This window comes from Dufourea novaeangliae, unplaced genomic scaffold (genome assembly GCF_001272555.1).
Source record: "Dufourea novaeangliae isolate 0120121106 unplaced genomic scaffold, ASM127255v1 scaffold64, whole genome shotgun sequence".
Lineage (NCBI taxonomy): Eukaryota > Metazoa > Arthropoda > Insecta > Hymenoptera > Halictidae > Dufourea > Dufourea novaeangliae.
In genome coordinates, this window is record NW_015373954.1 from 620,989 (window position 1) to 639,782 (window position 18,794).

Below are 18,794 nucleotides of genomic sequence, written 5' to 3' on the forward strand. Positions count from 1 at the left end.
CACACTGTTTAATTCTCCACAAAAAAAAAAAGAGTCCTCACTCTCTCAGAGTCCACATTTGTAGGAATGGCAGTGCACGAATAATATCAGGAGAAGCATAGTGAACAACTTGTACACCACTTGGACTTTTCTAGGTATATCATCGTTCAAACATCATCATTCTATTGTCCTTTGGTCAAGTATCAAATCGTAGACCGTACTGGTCTCCCTTGAACAACCGTCCAGGGTTTAAAAACTACCGTTGGTGATACACAAACAGTTCAGTTGCAGACACAGATGACCGTCACGGCATTGAACACATTAACAGTTACACAATTGTCGGCGGCTGAAGAACAGCTGGTGCACGCCTGACTTTCAAAGCCTCCGGACTCATAGCGCGCACCTGCTTGGTGATTTGATCATAGTCATATGTGACAGCCAAACCGCCCTCTGAGCTGGTCTTCCTACTAACATATCCTTTATTTTGAGACGAACTTACTGTCTTCTGTCTTTCAGTCGTTCCCGTGTTGCTGTAAAACGCGTCAGCCGCGATGCTGCCCTCCTCTTCTTCCTTATGGTACCGTCGGCTTTTCAACCTCAGCAACGAGTACACGAAGACCGATATTAGAAGCAGAAGAAACAACACACCCACAGCTGCGGCCGCTGCTATTACTCTCATCTCCGTTGGGTCACGAATGAGTAGCTTCACGTTGGTCGAGTCTCGGCCTTTCTCGCTCTCCACTAAAAGCGTGTACACCCTAGCGTCTTCTTTCAGAAGATCCTTGATCACCAGTTTTGCCCAGTAACAGTTTGTCACCATTTCGTTCTCCTTGATGTGTTCTAAGGGTAGGGCTTCGTATTTCGGGTGAATACTCTCACCTGAACAAAAGAGAAGAATTTAGTTGAGTAGATTCAAGTAAATATTTAATGGTCAGAACAAGAAATGATTCGTACCAGCTCTGATATGCGAGCTCCCCCATTGCCAGGCAACGATTTTCGGCGGAGGTCTTGAGCAGAAACGCGATTTAAGGATATGTTCAGATTCCCCAGCCCAACCTAGAGACTCGTAGAATCCTTTTCCTCCAGACGAAGGTCTAGCCTGTATCTCCGGCGGACCAGTCACGTGGAGAACATAACGAGCGTCGCTTGGCATTTCTCTTCGTACTCCATTGATTATGTTAAAAGCCACACATTGGTATTCCCCTTCGTCAGACCACATTACGTTCTCCAAACGTAAACGTTTACCACCGTCTTTATTCTCAAGAGGATTCTCAATGGTTTCGGTCACACCCCCACGTATATGTATCCATCTGTATTGTGCCGGCGGATTTGCTTCAAAATCTAGACACTCGAAAGGCTCCAGATTGGCGCCCAGAAGAGTTGTTTCCTCAAACTTCTGTGTCGTATCGTTGCTGGGGTTGTCTTCCTTAATTCTTGGACCATCTAAAGAAAGAGTACAATTACTCGATTGCTCGGTATAACTTTGTCAGAAGAGTAGCGTAAGTTGCAATTAAGTCGGGTGAGTTCTGAGTGAAAGGGAAACTCAATCGATCTACTATGTTACTCGTTTAATGATAGATCGACGTCTATCCAAGAACTATAGTTTTCATTATTTCGCCTTATATTTATGTCCACAACTGGTCATCATTCGAGGCCCGAAATTTACAGAATCGTCCCAGAATGTGTAGAACTGCAAAAGGAAAGTTAATTGACCCATGTTACGGGCCTTTCACGGCACAGCGCTAAGCACAAATTGATGTCTTTATCATGAACCACGGGGCAGCCCATTAACGTTTTCCCCCTTGTTCTCGCGGAAAAAGTAGGAATCATGGTAAAAGTCGAGCGACTCACATTGTACGTCCAGTCTGTAATTGGCGGGAGCGCTTTCACCGATAACGTTGACCGCCTTGCAAGAATAGAGACCGGCGTCGTTTCTCTTGACCGGCTCGAATCTCAGCTCGGACCCCGCCACGGTGCCGTTCGGCTGCGTTCTGTTTAGCATCACAGACACGACGTTGCTTGTCATAGTGATGGGAGCCGAATCCTTGAACCACTTGATCGTTCCGCTGGGATTGGCATCCGCGAAGCATTTCAGGCTCATAAAGCTCGCCGAGTCCTCGAGGGCTGCGACCAGCAACCGCGGTTTCGTCTCGAGTCGTACCTCCGGGGAATCTGAAAATTCGTGACTCCGTTAAACCGACCACCGTACACCGTTCCCCATCATGGTTAGCTGTACGTATTGTTTCACGGTTGTTCGAAGTCGGTAATTGGGCATCGTAAACGCGGAAGAAATCGTGCTCCACTAAGCTATCAGGATAAGAAAATTATTCCGTAGTAAATTAAGAAAGTATCTTCGAATTCTTGGATTGTTTTATCGTGGTAGTTTTAATCGTGATTCTCGGAGAAGCGTACTGGCGAATAGCAACAGTCTTCAGCAAGCCGGAAAAAATGAATCTTTTTCGAATACTGTACTCTTGACTATGAATTGTAAATTCAGTTTACGACCGCCGTTTCAATGGACCTTTCACTATGTTATACAAATCTCAGATATACATACAATGCACGTCCAGCCGTGTTTCCGCAGAAGCTGGAACGATACTGGATGGATGGATCGTGATACAACGAATCGGTAGACCATGGTTCTCCCTTTGTCCACGAACTCTGAGTAGGCTATGAGCTGCCCACGTTTTAGGGCTATCCACTTCGGTGGCGTTCGTCTGTTCCCTCAAGGATTCCACTTCATCTCCTCCTATGTACCTGTTTCGAAGAGCAGCTAGTTAAAAAGAAAACTTCTACGCGACAGAGATTAATTCCACACTATTAACAGACCTCCTGTTCTTCCGTAAGCTCGAGTGATTTCAACACTTGCACAAAACAATTTCTACCGACTCGCTCGACAAAGAAAGTAGTTGGCACTCGTAATGCTTCGAATACAATGTAGAATTTCTTTTCTTCGATTAATCAAAAAGATTTGCACAGAAAGTTTCCGGAAAGCGGTGCAACCAGCTTCCCGCGAATACCGATATTTCAAGGTTTATACCCTTTCTAGAGTGATTCACGGAGAGACTATGCCGACCGGCCAGTTTCTCCGCTTCCACGGTTGCAATCTGCATAATTATGCTTGGCACTGCATCTTCGGGGCAAGGAAGAGAAGAAAAAAAACAGTAGAACTGTTTAGGCAGCGTGCCTATTAAAGGCTGTAAAAGAGTTAGAGGAACCTTCCTGCCGCTATAATACTCGGTATACTTTATGAGAAAGGACGGGCCTGAAGTGTGAAATTAGGAACTATTCTCGTCGCTGTTCTACATTTGATTCCGTTTCCTGCGAAAGAAATGCCTGTACGGCACCAACAATGTTATTTGGCCAAGTGAAACTTTTGCTTCTATAGGCGTTTCCGTGAATTTTAGAGACTCGGTCGTTCTTGCGCGGGCGTTAAAGTCTCCACCTCGAGAGAAACGCGGAGAATTGTTTGAAGAGAAATAATTAACTACCGATGGAAAAAATTGAGACTTAAACTTAGTCGATATATGACTTGAATATTTCAGAGTTTGTCTTCATGCTTGCATAAATGTTAATTAGAAACGTTTAAGCGTAACACACTTCTCTTCGATGTAAGATAATACAGGAAAAAATGTGACTTCCTCTTTAGCTTATTAGAAAAACAGTTAACGTAATACTATAATGAGCTAAATTACGAGAAGAATGAAAGTCCATTTCGGGAATGATTCACGGGCAATTAACAGTGAAACCTATCCTCACGTCGCTTCCTCTCACATCTAAATTGTTTTTCGCTTTCTAAGTAACGATTAACGACCTATAACGATGAACTTCGGGCCCGATGAAGCGGTACCATTTTAACGTTCCTTGTCATTTTCATGTAGAAATAGAAACAGACAATTTGATTTTAACACTAGAACTACCAGCATTAAATGCGTGCTAAGTTAAATTGTGTAATATATGTATAATGCGATATAATTTAGTATACAATAATATAAAGTGTATAATAAATTAGAGGTTACACATAAATTCCGATGAAAGTGTCTCTAGGATTTCAATAATGGTAAAATAAAAAATCTGGAATCCGTCATTTTGACGGGTTCGGTAGTTCTAGTGTTAATATCTAGAAGGAACGAAACGACCACTCGTAACACTTGTAAACTGACATTTCAGAATCTAAATAGGGTTCGGAGAAGGTATATATGGGAGAGTTCGCACGGCGTAACGTGTACACTCACGGCCGTGAAAATTGCACGGTGTTCAGGAAAATTGTAACACCGCTCATGCGAAGGTGATGATCAGAACAGAGCGAGGTTTTATGTTAGAAGAATTTCGATGAGGTGTGGCTAGCCATGGTCACTAGACCATGAAACGAAAAAGACGCTGCTCGCCAAGTTCTCTGCTGCATAAACATCGGCGTTATGGGCTCTTGCCTCCGTTGGCCTCCGTGAACCGTCGTTCTTTTTTTTAATGTTAGTACATACTATTTTCATGGTACTAGAGACTGTGTGCAAGACAAAGGTATGCATAAATAGTCAATGCCGAGGAACAAAAATCATTCGTACTGTTGAATGAATATTTTTTAGTGATCAACCAATTACACGATTTTACAGAAGTAGATATTGAGCAGTATTGTCTAAACGATTGCGGTGACCAGCGAATGTCAGCTGTAGCCAGCATTCCTCTGAACGAAAGTTGGTGCAAAAACAATATGAACGGACCATAACTAGTACCGTTGCACAAGTCTTTTGTTGCAGTGTCCGATCATAATCCGTACAAATGCAGCAGAGAGCAAAAAAACGAGCGATACACCTTAGAATTAGGCATAGTGACGCACTTTTAATTGTCTTTCTATAATACTTGATGCATTAAATATACTGAGCGCCTTCTGACCATTAGATCACTAAATTCATTATGTTCGCGCTGCGTTCATTTGATTTCTTATGCACTTTAATTAAGTAGGTTCTTTATCAGTTTTTTCTAAAGGCTTTTCTTGCCCTGTTCGTAAACAATGCAACTACACTAGTCGGGGAATTGTGTTTTCCCCCTTTCAGCGAGCTAATTGGCTAGGCTTACCATTTTATAAGCGCCGGTGGATTGCCATATCTTGATACGCAGGAAATGGTAACTTCCTGACCCTCCCTTAAAGTTAGGGCGGTGGTTAAAATCGTCCCCCCGTACTCCAACCGTGGCTTCCGGGGTTTCACTGAAATTTTTTGAACGCAACAGGAGATTTAATGGCTGCACAGAGACAATAAACAATTAGCATTAAAGTATAGGATTTATATAATTCTCTTTGATCAACGACAATCGGAACGGGTCTCACAGGGTAAATAAATTTAGAATAGGAAAAAGCGGAAGTGATTTACGGTTCAATCGGATATAATTCATATTATATAATAAACGACTAAGTAAGAAATCAATTTACCGGATAATGTCCGAAATCGGTGTTGCAAAAAAATCTTTCGTTAAGAGAGGAAAGTAGAACGGAACGAGCGTTGCATCATTGCTTGGCCACGTTTAGCGAATTTTAAGTTAGACCCCCGTAAAATCTGCATTGTTCCATTCAGGAGGCTTTAAGATCTGATTATGCATGCGTATGATTCGGCGAGGAAAGTGATTTTTTGTTTTCTAGCGGTGATGCAAACGCTCAGCGTTCCGTTAAAATTAAGTAGCGTATTTAACGCTTTAATGTACCGCGAGTTATACCATTATAGAAACCTGTTACGTGAGAACAGCTGATCTTTTAATTGCTAATTTAACAGTTCCATCGGCATAGATAATTTACTATAATACATTCGACTGGCGTCTTACATATTAACTGGGCTCCGAAATGCACAGTTAAATCGATTTAGAATTCATTCCCAACCACTTTTTTTTAACATTAACAGTACCAGCGAATATGTTACAATATTCATCAGCGTGTTTTAAGATGTTAAATCTGTAAAAAAATCGTGCCCAAAGCAGTCAAGAGGTTTTCGGAATTCGTCTAAAGAGAATCTGGCAATCTGTTTCATTTCTTTTGAGTCAGCTCACGGCGGCAAGATCACACGCCACGAGTTTCAAGTGGCTGAAAGATCTTTCTGGCGCGGGTTCGGGAAATCGAAGAATTTCCCACGGGGAGAGAGTGATCATTATAAACTCATCTGTGCCGCTCAGCAGACGGTGACATTTCTTTATAACTTTCCAAAGTGTCTGGCAATATCTTCTAATTCTACTAATTACATTTACCAAAACTACCGAGTTTTTGAACATTTTCAAAAATTCTTGGCTCTGAGTAATTGTCAGAGTGGTTTAACGCTCAGAAACTGAGTTGTTTACTAATTTTTAAGTGATAGCATTTAATGTTCATCGTGTGGAATGTGTGTAAAGGGTTCGAATAGACTTTAGAAAGAATCTCACCTCTGACTAAAAGCCGCGAGGGCAGAGAAGTTAGAGCGTCCTGTCGTGTGAAATCACCAGAAGTCACTTGACATTCCCAATAGCCATCGTCGAAGTCGAGGGAAGCCCTCCTGATAAGGAGGGTGCAATCGCTGCCACGACCACTCGCCCATTCGTACTTATCCGGGTGCATTCCCACAGGCTTCCGGTCTTTTTGCCAGATGCACTGGCCCCTTTTGTCTTGCACCCTGCATCGCACTTGCACGTCGTCCCCCGAGGAGACCTCCTGATAGAGCGCAGGTGTCTCTGTGAATCTCTGCTCGCCGCTGATAAGATCGATCATCAGGATCCAAACAAACTGAAGACATATGAACCTCATTTTAATGGTCGTTGATCTGATCGAATACATTGTTCCAGTAGAGATACGATGTCCAAGTTATTCGTCAATGCTTCATCCCCTGACTTTCAGTAATTTTTATTTATAATTCCTTACACTTTATTAATTTTCAGTAGCTAGTTGGCTCCAATTCAGAGATCAATGATCTTGAACTTTTAACTTTTATCACATTTTTTTACCACTAATCGCACGTGTTCAGTTGGTCAATTTTTATGAATTGTTACAATTCAAAGTTTCTGGTACCGGTTCAGAGTACCTTCACTATCAATAACATGCACTTCAGTTGATTGAAGATTCATCTATAGATCGGAACACTTTCGGATGATTTAGCGGTAACGACTGGCGCGTTTAATTGCAAACAGCAAACGAATGTACTGTTAGTGTTTAAACATTGACTTGATAATCTGTTTCAGGATTCGTAAACACTGTTGTTGTCGGTGAAGATCGCTCAAAAGTATGCCGTGAGTCTTCTCGTTAGAGAACTTAAGACGAAGTGAGGCGTCGTGAGATTTGAACGAAACTCCGCGGGCGATGAAATCCTTCCAGCGCCATCCTCGGTAGATCCTCGAAGCGCGTTCACACCCCCTACGAACTTTAAATTTCAAATGTTCTGAAAACCTTTAAGACTCGAATGACTCAACATTTATCACGGAATGATCAGAAACTGGTACTTTATGTCAACAGCATCGTTAATTCAAGATGAATTCACTTTAGCACCTACTGTCACCGTAACAATCGACGAAAACGCGACTAACACTTTCGAATTTCACTTCCTCAATTAAAAATCGATCGACAGGAAGCGTTCCGCTTTATAAACTAACATCGAACAGACGAAACTTTCTTTAAATCGACGATCATTATCAGTATTTTGCTGTTTACTGAATTACTGGCAATTTTTCAAATCCTCGTACACTTCCAACAGACCTGTAATAGCTTTCCGAGACCTAGAAACCCAGTAGATCTTGTATATTTTAATTTTTTATGAAGCTTGAACCTCTGCGTTTGATAGTGATACAATGAGTTAGGTAGAAGGTGTGTCAAACTGCACGGAAGAAGGTATCGATACGAACGTGTTCGCTCGAACAAAGTGGAGGTATCACGGACAAAGGGTACCAAGAGACTGAAAGGAAAGAAAAATAGATGGTCGAGGTGAACGAAGTATCTAGGACGTCGTATAACACTGGGGGCACGTAGTGGAACTGAGCCGGAGTTAAAGCCAGAACGTTCACCGGTGTGGAAGCGGAAGACGGGCCCCAAACACGGGCCCACGCGTGCGTATCCAACCCTGTCTCCTCTGCTGCTATCCTTATTATTCGAGCGTGTTATCATTATGCCATGCTACGGCGAGCTTAGCCGCCCATTTGCTCTATATATTCTTTATTTCGTGTTTAGCCGTTTGAGACATCGCAATCGTGGCTCCACTTCATCTACACACGCCTCCGTTTCAAACGCCCTTGCTGCCTCCCTGAGCCTCTTTCTTTCGAGAGAAAATACCTACTTATTGGACCATTATACACACGTGTCCGACATAAAATGTGGTCAACCACTGACAGGTGATACCGATAATTCTTACACGAGTGAACAAAAAAATACCAGCTGACGATTAAACGCAGTTGTAGGAGCATTTCAGAAGACAGAATTAGATCTACTTCAGACTCATATGCAACTTCCTTTTAACATGGTGTAATATAAATCACATATGATTTACATTACTCTTACTCTTGAGTGCCAGTTTCTCGAAGATAATTTCCTATGTAATAACGATTGATAAAACGACGGTTTTGATAATGGTAAATGCAGTCTTAAGTGACCGATGAATCGTCCTTTCATTGAAGAGCGAGTTAACGACTCCGCTAATGAGCCGTTAATAGAATCGCATTGTATTCGCATGAACTTAGACGAGCGATGACTAATCGACAATCATGACTTTCGTTGTTTCTGTAACTTATAGATTAAAAATGGTCTTGATAAATTGTTATTTTTACCGGTGATTATTGTATACTTCAACGGCTAGAATATTTAAGAACATCCTGTGGTAGACATTTCTTTCCCACGAGAAAAAACCATAGCTTATGATTAGTCTTTAGCCAAGGTCACCTCATATTCCTGAGAAATGATTTCAAGATGGAAAGGGTTTTCCTTCTGTGAGAAAATTTATGCGACTTAAGGACTTCTGAATGAAAGTCTGCACGCGTACGCATTCATGCAACAAAGTATACGCTACGCCTAAGTATAATCTATATCTCTTGACTGTACAATTTCATTTTTATTTTAATGGAGAAAGTCTGCACTATTTATAACAACAATTAAAGCAGTAGTTATAGTAAAGCATAGTAAACTATTACTTCTTTGAAAATTAGAAAGATAGATTCATTTCTTGGATAGAGTGATGATTCGACGCTCAAGGCTCATGTATAATTATTCAATTCGTAATCTAATCTGCAAACATTTGTTATCTGATAGCGATAATGATTAGACTTATCAAGAGTCAGTCGAATTTTAATTTGTCTAAAGCATTGTGCATAGGTACTCGATTTAGTCCTGATCATTTTTTAATATCGCGAATTGAAAAATTTTTAGTTTGAAATATTCTTCAAAAAATTAAACTCAAATTTTGGGTTTCCCTTGGATCGAAGAATCGATCCAACGCGCGATCGATGTATCGCAGAACCGCTTGCTCAGACTCGACTAACATCAGAGCTGTTGTGAACAATGGCGACGTTTCGACGAAAGTGACGTTTTAATGAACAAATGTGTTTTTACACTTCAACGTTAATCTTCTTTTGTAGATATTAATTACGCTGATTAGCTGTTAGCTCGGACGCATCTGTGCTTTACGATGGCTTTGAATGCAAATGCACTGTCCAGTGACATAAGCCGGAGAAATCCACAAGATGAGTACGAGCTCATTCAGAGGATAGGTAGTGGAACGTACGGAGATGTTTATAAGGTTCGTAACCCACATAGATTATTCTTTGGTCATCGGACGTGTTGTATTCACACTGCATCCGATTTACTTTCGCAGGCCAAAAGACTTTCCATGAATGACCTCGCCGCTATTAAGGTTATCAAATTGGAACCAGGTGAGCTCTCCCAACTTTTTCAATTTCATCCCTCATTTTTTATTCACAAGGGATTTCATAGCAATGTTTGATTGTTCATAGAGTATTTGCATTTCATTTGATATTTCACTTTGTTCTTTTCCTTCTGCATTTAATCGTAATGAACTCTTTAACATACTCTTATATGTTATAGGGGATGATTTTGCAATTATTCAGCAAGAAATTCTGATGATGAAAGATTGCAGACACCCTAACATAATTGCGTATTATGGTAGCTACTTGAGAAGGGATAAATTATGGATTTGTATGGAGTATTGTGGAGGTGGTTCTCTGCAAGACATATATCACAGTATGTGTTTTGTTGCTACATTTTCTTCATTGTGTTACTACATGTATTATTCACTAGCTTATGAAATCAACTTTGTTACAGTAACCGGACCATTATCAGAAATACAAATAGCATATATGTGTCGGGAGACCCTTTTGGGATTGGCTTACTTACATAGTATGGGGAAAATGCATCGTGATATTAAAGGTGCCAATATATTATTAACTGAAGCTGGGGATGTCAAGTTAGCTGACTTTGGAGTATCAGCACAAATTACAGCAACTATCAATAAAAGAAAAAGTTTCATTGGCACCCCTTATTGGATGGCACCTGAGGTAATTTACATACATAGATTTTGTTTGTGTAACTCAAGTTACGTGAAAAGCTCACCACATTCTTATGGTTATCAGGTTGCAGCTGTAGAAAGGAAAGGGGGCTACAATCAACTTTGTGATATTTGGGCATGTGGTATCACTGCAATAGAATTGGCAGAATTACAACCACCTATGTTTGATTTGCATCCAATGCGAGTACTTTTTCTCATGTCTAAGTCTGGCTTCAAACCGCCGACATTAAAGGACAGAGACAAATGGAGTCCAACATTCCATAATTTTGTTAAAGTTGCTCTTACGAAAAATCCTAAAAAGCGACCAACAGCCGAAAAACTTCTGCAGGTTATTTCTCCTTTTTTAACATTGTTTATACACTATTAATCAGTTGGTAACATTGTGTGGGTGGATATTTAAATGAATACTATTATTCCAGCACGCATTTTTTCAAGGCGAAATGAGTAAACGTTTAGCTTTGGAATTGTTGCAAAAGGTATCGAATCCTAGTCATATGTTTACTGATTTAGAAGCTGACGAAGACGGAGCTGTACCAAATGTACCGCAAAGGATCGCATCGCGTCTTACCACAAGACCTAGACCAAAAAGCCCTCTACCACAATTAGATAGCGATGGTGAGTATACAGTTTGTTCCGCGATCAGTGGCAAATCCAAAAAGAAATCAATTCTACGTGCAAAAACAAATCTAAAGTCGTGAATTGTACACGGAATCACTTTTACCTCGGTTGTGTCACTCGTTGCGGGTCACACTGTAGAATTTTAAAAGTAGTTCCTTATATAAATGAATTACATATATATGTTGTAGATCAAATTAATCTAGACGATACGTTGCAAAGAGAAACGGTATCCCCATCTGTCGATATTAGTCCAGCATTGGACATTCTGGATATCATGAATAATGTCAAGGTATTTCACGTTTTTTTAAGTATTATTGAAAGTATGTAGGTATCTTTAAGTTATTTATTATTAAGCTATTACTCCTGGTAATACTTGGTATTACTGAAAAATATTGCACTTTGAACTTCGAGATCTCCACAAAAATTCTCTCTACTATAATGATGAATTTCACTTTTGTATTTATAATATGTTTAGTCTGTTCATAACTGTGACGTACATCCAGACTGTGGAATCGGTACAGCATTTGAAGACGTCCAAGAGAAGTAAGTACTTTTAAAATACATATATTTCATTATAATAATCCTGTGTGTAATTTTAAAATGTGGGGAGGGTTGACACTTTAAAGTCCTTCCACTAATATGGTAATTGCTGTCTCACTGTATAGTTAGTAGTTGTTTATGATACAATTTTCCGTTTTACGGGGAACCGTCTTGGAACAAAAAATTTAGTTATTGTATAGTCTAAATCTGAGTAAAGTGAAACAGCAATGTTACGTTAAGTTGCATATGGCACGTTTGCTTTTGCTTTGCATATGTTTTGCCAGTTATTAAAAAGAACTTTTTTAGTTTAAAAATGAAATTTTTCTCTTAAAAATACATCGTAAGATGTAATGCTTTTTTTTTTTATAAATGTTATAAAAATTTTCGTACCAACTTTATTTGTGCCATTCCTTACAAATAATTCTATGTTGTACTTTATATAGTTTATTTCTGTGTCAGTACTGTTGCCGCTAGTGTAACAACAGATAATAGAGAATCGCGTCGAAGCAAAACAGGCACAGAAATATTTCATATGAGTTTAAGGTAATGCATACAATGCAGATAGTTTGGTGTGGACATGTTAAACAGCTTTACATATTTCCCATGAAACTTAACATTCTACTTATAGTCACTTGTTGTCTTTGTAGAAAGGATGGATGGATAACATAAAATAAATCATTTTTAATAGAGGCGTATATACTGGCATGGCATTTTAATTCTTGTCATAAAATGAAAATAAACGCTGTAAAGAACCAGTAGATGAAAGTGTACTGTAAAAAACAGTACGATTCTTGCTTTATTTTGTTTAATTTCAGATGTGCATGAATTATGTTAATAAGTGTACAAACATAATAGTACACCTATCTATATTTTCTTCTTCTTATACTTAAGTCTATGCTAAGGCATTAGCACATGTGTCTCCATACTCACTGGAAATTCTGCATGATAGTAATTAATATGAATGTTGCATGCTTAAATTAAAAGTTCAAAAAGGTCTTGATGTGTTCAATACACCTTCTGCGTAAGTATAGTTGTGATATTATGGTCTACACTAACTCACAGAAAGATCTTTTTGATCCATGGTATTTATTTTCATTTTGTGCTGAAATATTATTAACTCCAATAGTGTTTTGTGAATAATGTTTACTGAAATGTTACATATCCGGTAAATAACTAATTTTTGAGATATAAAATTTAGATAACATATATTAGACTTCCAATGAAAATGAAATACCGGATATGGGACATGTTATTTTATTTAAGTTGTATATGAATGTATATGTAATTGAAACTTACGTTCTCTTTATGAGTGTTATATTGTAATCTCAAAGTATTACAGCATCTTAAAATACTTAATTACTCAATCCTTATATTACATTTAACTCCTATCCAAATTTAATTTCGCAACTTGTTTCTATTTTAATATTTCATAGCTTTAATTACTCTGATCAGTTTGTAATTTTAATAATTTCTCCCAACAGGAGTCTATTGCAGTACATTGATGAGGAGTTGTTGCTAAGGTATTGGCAGGTAACCCTTTTCCCTTGCACCTTGCACCTTGCACTTATATTTCCTAATGCCATGCATTAAATTACTTTCTTTCTGCTGCAGCTTTACATTAATTTACTGACTGATATCCCAATATCCTCAACAACTTTTCTTTTTCATTATTGTCAGATTGTTCGAAATGATTCAGCATCATTTATCGATGTAATTCCACTCGTTAATCAATTTTTATTCACACCCTAAAATGCCAGCAGTAAATATTATTGGACGCATATCTAAACAGTGTTTTGCGAGATTTCATATTTTCAGAGTATGCTTCTTTCTTCATAGATGTTGTTAACATTGTTCATTGCATGTCAGTTTTTGTTAGAGGATTTATTTTAAACTCGGTGACCATATTGGTGGTGGAAGTTCATGTGCCTATTATAGAGATTACAGGAGTGTACAGGAATTTACGTGTAAATGAAATCAGCGAGAAGTTCAACAGGATTTCTAAAAAAAAAAAGAAATGTGTAATCGTTTTATAGTATATGATTATAGTTTCATGTGTGCAGGGGGAATGCAATGTCGATGGTTGGGGGGCATTGCGATCAGCTATATTCCCTGCAGTAAGTAAATGATAAAATGTAATAGTAGATTGTTTTATCCTTTGGTTGTAGATACAGCTCAGTTGTTTTTCTGTTACTTCTTTTTTAAAGTAACAATAGGCTTTTATTTTAAACAAAAATTTGGTAATGTATACTTAATACTGGCTTTAAACAATCCTTTGAAGAATTCTAATTCTACACTCGCTTTCTATAATGTATCCCCGGTCGGATAAGCAGTACATACCATTAACAATCAAGGTGATATGATGTCAATGATTTAACATAGATAATATTCTGCATCTTTGCATTCTCAATTTCACTTGTGGGGGAATATTATTTGATAAATATAAATCTCATATACGAAAAAGTATTAATCGAAGATTAATTGTTGGAGCGATATTATTTTGAGTTATTAAGTTGTCTCATGCAGCCTGCTCATTAGTAAATGTCCTGTACATTTAAACAATACTATGCATTTCAATATTCACTAGTTAAACATTTAATTCGTGAAAAGTTATTGAAAAGACACTTTCCGCTCACTTTTGATACCTCTTCAAATGCTTAATAAATGGTATTTAATAGTTGAACTTTACAGATCCACATTATAATTGTAATATCACATACTGTCTGCAATACCATGATTATAAGTTACTACTGTATTCTTTTTACTCTCTAACATATGATTTCACCACATGTTCTTCATTCCTAATAATTGGTGCAATGTTTGTAAAGGTTTTATGTGAAATAATATTTCATTTGAGCTTTTCACTCCAAACTAGTTGTTAATATTATTAATATATATTCTTTAATGTATAATGTATACATTATTTATTATTTAACTAACACAGTAGCGGCTGTATTTTGGAAGATAATATAAATGTCTCGTTGAAAATGTATTGTGTACTAATATTTCCGTGCACATTTCTTTTTTCAGAGCTACACTTCCCCTTGGAGAGTCATCAAATGATTGTGAAGTCCACTGTCCGTATTACAATGTGTCTGGTAAGAAGCTATTTTTATTACAATTATTACACTAAAATATGTACAAAATAACACACTTCAATCAAGACTTCCATATCAAACAGTGACATTGTACATATTGACATTCAACAATTAATCTATAAAGCTGTACCAGAATATGTAGTTTGACAACGTAAATGATGTGGAGGTTCTGAAAGGTTTGAACAAATTGTGGCGGTAGTATAAAAAGTAGGTTTGGTGCTTAGGATCTCAAGCAAGTCCCAGGCGTCACAGCTCTGTGGACGAGTTGTATGGTCTGGTGAGCAGTACACAGTCCTTAGCCGCTGTCAATGGACAACGTCAACGATCTCTTTCGGACAGTGGTCCTAGAGATGAATCCACACAGTCTAATGGTAGGAGCACGCTAATCTTGGAGTTAATTCTGTGCTGCATAATATTTTTTCTTTCAACTACTTTTCTTTCTATCTCTGTTTCAGAGGTAATTACAAATCACTGATTATGCAGCACTAATTCAAAGCATGCTCATAAGATTGCCCTTCCTATAACCAGTCTAAATTCATTAATTTCATACACACTTACCGTTTACAGATAGCTCCTGATACATAACACTAACGATGCTTTGATACTTCTAGTGATTTCGTCATTTGCTGTTTACTAACTGGGCTAGATTTAAATTAATAATTGTAGTTTATCTGATAATAATCTACTATTTCCTAGGACTTCTTGTATGTAATACAACTCGCAATTAACGACAGAGTATTTTTAGGTCAAAATGAGACGCCAGGTGACGGAGATAGGGAAAGCATGAGTCCAGACTTATTATCCGATACGCCACCTGTTCCTCCAAGGAGAAGGGACAGGAAACGTCATACGCCTCCCAGACCTATCAGCAACGGACTACCACCTACGCCTAAAGTTCATATGGGGGCGTGTTTCTCAAAAGTCCGTGTGATTTATCTATCTATGTCTTATTCTCTTTTCAAAAAATGATTGGGATCTTGAAACACACAAATATTTTTATATAGGTGTTTAACGGGTGTCCCCTGAGAATACATTGTACAGCAAGTTGGATTCATCCAGACACAAGAGATCAGCACTTACTGATCGCAGCGGAAGAAGGCATATATAACTTGAATCTAAATGAACTCCATGAAACTGCGATAGATCAGTTGTATCCGAGACGTACGATTTGGATGTACGTCATCAAGGATGTTCTCATGTCTTTGTCTGGTAATATATTAACTAATGGCTAGCATTGCGTCACCACTGTCCTACATACAAACATGAGTAATTTTTTAGGTAAAACTCCGCAATTATATAGACACGATTTATTAGCAATGCAAAGCAAACAGAGCCACAGGTTTTCACTGCACATGAACAAAATACCCGAGAGATTAGTCCCTAGAAAGTTCGCCCTCACAACTAAGGTACCAGATACAAAGGGATGTACCAAATGTTGCGTTGGAAGAAACCCGTACAACGGGTGAGTTAATTATTCTGTCTCGGTTAGTGTACTAGTAGTATTGTGTCTCTATTAGCTTAAGATATTTAATGACGCAGGTATAAATATCTCTGTGGTGCAATGCCAACGGGAATCTTCTTAATGCAATGGTACGATCCACTTAATAAGTTTATGCTTTTGAAGCATTTCGATTGTACTCTACCATCACCATTAAACGTATTCGAAATTATTATCACGCCCGAAATGGAATATCCAATGGTGTGCGTGTCCGTAAAGCAACCATATCAGCAGAACAAGTTGAAATTAGACTTAATCAATATGAATTCAGGAGCAAGCTGGTTTCACAGCGATGAACTGGAAGACATGGATGGCTCAGGTACATACATATTTATTTTCAGACATTGTGCAACTTTCTCAGCAACTTTGAGAACGTAACTGAAACATGTTTTTATAGCCACTGTGATACCAAGAAGAGAGAACCTTCATGTTATTAATGTAACCCAACTAGAAAAGAATGCAATATTAGTATGCTATGACAGTGAGTATATTGCGGTAGTAGTCTTTATACAAAAAAAAACAACATTCTATAAATCTTACTCACGTCGCTGTTTTATAGATGTAATAAAAGTTGTAACGCTGCAAGGAAAGCCAAGATCAACCAGAAAGCATATGGCGGAATTACACTTTAACTTTGAAATCGAATCTATCAGTAAGTTCCATTGGATCAAGTGATTTTTTGAACTATTATTAGTAGTCATTAGTAATAATCTGTTTGTTTGCCTCTAGTCTGCTTACCAGATAGTGTACTAGCATTCCATAAGCATGGTATGCAAGGTAGGAGTTTTAAGAATGGTGAAGTTACACAGGAAATCAGTGACCCGAGTAGGACATATAGATTACTGGGATCTGATAAGTACGTGATCTTTATTTCCGAATGATACACAATTGATAGCGGGAATACATTATCAAATTAAATTCCTTCCACAACAGAGTGGTGATGCTGGAGAGTCATCTGGTTCAGTCGGGCACACTAACAGAATCTGAAGGGGCAGACTTGTATATACTTGCTGGACACGAAGCTAGTTATTAAATTGCATCTTCCAACTGTGAATGTGCGAGCCCGGTGTGTTGCAAGTGAATTGTGATTCGCACAGACTGCGTGTAAAGTAAAACGTGACTTGTACTGAGAGGCAGTGGTCCATGTTGGTAAGAGAATATTGTTAATTATTCTGTTTAAAGTGCACGGGAAGCGAAAGAAAAATTGGTTACTGACGTACATGGATGTACACATCATTCGTCACTGTTCTCCATGTAGTTAGTGCTGCATAGACTGGTTATTTACCAAGGATTTTTAACGAAAACAGATTTAGGATTAGAACTCGAAATTTAAAAAGAGGTAACGGAACGGAATATTGAAGGGAAGCAGGAATACATATATATAAAATCATATGTAAATTCGCCCTTATGCCTGACAAAATAAAGCTTATACCGATCGAATCTCTTAAAAAACAAAAGGATGACGTTATTGCAAACGTTTATTGAACTAGTGTTGTAAATTTATCGATCTGAGACTTGATTTTAACTCTTCTTTCGAATTTTCATTTATCTTGTAAAAATACATTTTAAACTATGAGAATCATCCGTACACACGACAGTTGTAGATATACGAATACTTATATTTTTAGAATGATTTTTTGATTGTATCGTAATATGAAAAATCCACTATATCCTGGATAAGAATTAATTGCGTTGTCGCAACTTTCTTGTCTGAATGTTGTATAGAATCACGTAAAATATCGGCCGGAAGTAGTCTAAGTAGATTAAAACAGCAACAGAGACAACGATTTAAATACAAATTAATCACAGAATGTAGAAAATTGTCCAACCTTTATCTATCGTATTTTTCCTGCGACAAATAAATTATAACTGGATACTCCATTTTTCGTATAAGTTTTGCTTTGATAGGCATTGGGCTGTAGCATCAAAGTTATTTTAATAAGACATTGCGTTCATCAGTGTCTCTAATTTTGGACAATTGTACTATGAATATACAGTATAAATTGCAAAGTAGTTTATGATGGCAATCATAAATTATTTATTTTAAGAGGTGTATATGTGGGATTGCTTTACGATTGATTTATTTAAACAGATCCGGAATATTTTATTAAGCACATAAACTGCATTATCTATGTACAACCATGGAATATTTTACATTATGCAATTAATTATTAGCACTGATAATCAGACCTAAAGAAGGTAATGTCAAAAGATACTCCACATATTTGTTTAAATCTTCGTTCAATTAAAATTCTTTATACAGGAAGAAGTATTTTATGAACACAGTGTGTCTATCAATTAGCAAAATGTTTATTTTCGCAACTAAAGCGCAAATATCAGTGAGATGTTGGTATTTTTCGTCAGCGAAATAATGAAGTTACGTGCATTTTGCGTGATTGGTTTCTAAGACTGGGAGAAATGATAATTTCTCATTTGCGAAAGACTTTCTTAATACATGAACAATGTATTCGGGAGGAAGAGTGCTGGATGAAGTAGAATTTAAGAGTAAACGTTGTTGTGAACGTTGCATTATGCATTTGCAATTTACATTTT

General features: G+C 37.8%; 2 protein-coding genes across 2 annotated transcripts; one reads left to right on the top strand and one right to left on the bottom strand.

Moving 5' to 3' along the window:
- Positions 1 to 238: 238 nt before the first annotated feature.
- On the bottom strand, positions 239 to 6,736 carry LOC107186303 (hemicentin-2-like). The gene is made up of 6 exons (XM_015574135.1): positions 6,379 to 6,736; positions 5,053 to 5,182; positions 2,537 to 2,736; positions 1,831 to 2,151; positions 934 to 1,422; positions 239 to 858 (listed from the first exon to the last, which is right to left on the bottom strand). Exons 1-6 carry the CDS (start codon positions 6,734 to 6,736, stop codon positions 308 to 310), a joined length of 2,049 nt encoding a protein of 682 aa, XP_015429621.1. The 3' UTR covers positions 239 to 307.
- Positions 6,737 to 9,505: 2,769 nt separating this feature from the next.
- On the top strand, positions 9,506 to 17,652 carry LOC107186242 (mitogen-activated protein kinase kinase kinase kinase 5). Its single transcript, XM_015574066.1, has 20 exons — positions 9,506 to 9,704; positions 9,780 to 9,837; positions 10,010 to 10,165; positions 10,247 to 10,479; positions 10,555 to 10,818; positions 10,910 to 11,105; positions 11,297 to 11,397; positions 11,584 to 11,651; positions 13,130 to 13,168; positions 13,709 to 13,762; positions 14,676 to 14,743; positions 14,968 to 15,114; positions 15,489 to 15,664; positions 15,748 to 15,952; positions 16,022 to 16,205; positions 16,283 to 16,560; positions 16,639 to 16,722; positions 16,801 to 16,893; positions 16,971 to 17,097; positions 17,175 to 17,652. The coding sequence occupies exons 1-20, from the start codon at positions 9,594 to 9,596 to the stop codon at positions 17,272 to 17,274; spliced, it is 2,742 nt and encodes a 913-aa protein (XP_015429552.1). The 5' UTR covers positions 9,506 to 9,593; the 3' UTR covers positions 17,275 to 17,652.
- Positions 17,653 to 18,794: the final 1,142 nt, after the last annotated feature.

Coding starts and splice junctions, on each gene's coding strand:
- LOC107186242 (XM_015574066.1), top strand. CDS start 9,594: ATGGCTTTGAATGCAAATGCACTGTCCAGTGACATAAGCCGGAGAAAT. Junction 11,398..11,583: donor ATATCATGAATAATGTCAAG/GTATTTCACGTT, acceptor TAATATGTTTAG/TCTGTTCATAACTGTGACGT. Junction 16,723..16,800: donor AATATTAGTATGCTATGACA/GTGAGTATATTG, acceptor GCTGTTTTATAG/ATGTAATAAAAGTTGTAACG.
- LOC107186303 (XM_015574135.1), bottom strand. CDS start 6,736: ATGAGGTTCATATGTCTTCAGTTTGTTTGGATCCTGATGATCGATCTT. Junction 2,737..5,052: donor CCACCGGCGCTTATAAAATG/GTAAGCCTAGCC, acceptor TCTTCGAAACAG/GTACATAGGAGGAGATGAAG. Junction 2,152..2,536: donor AACACGGCTGGACGTGCATT/GTATGTATATCT, acceptor ACGAATTTTCAG/ATTCCCCGGAGGTACGACTC.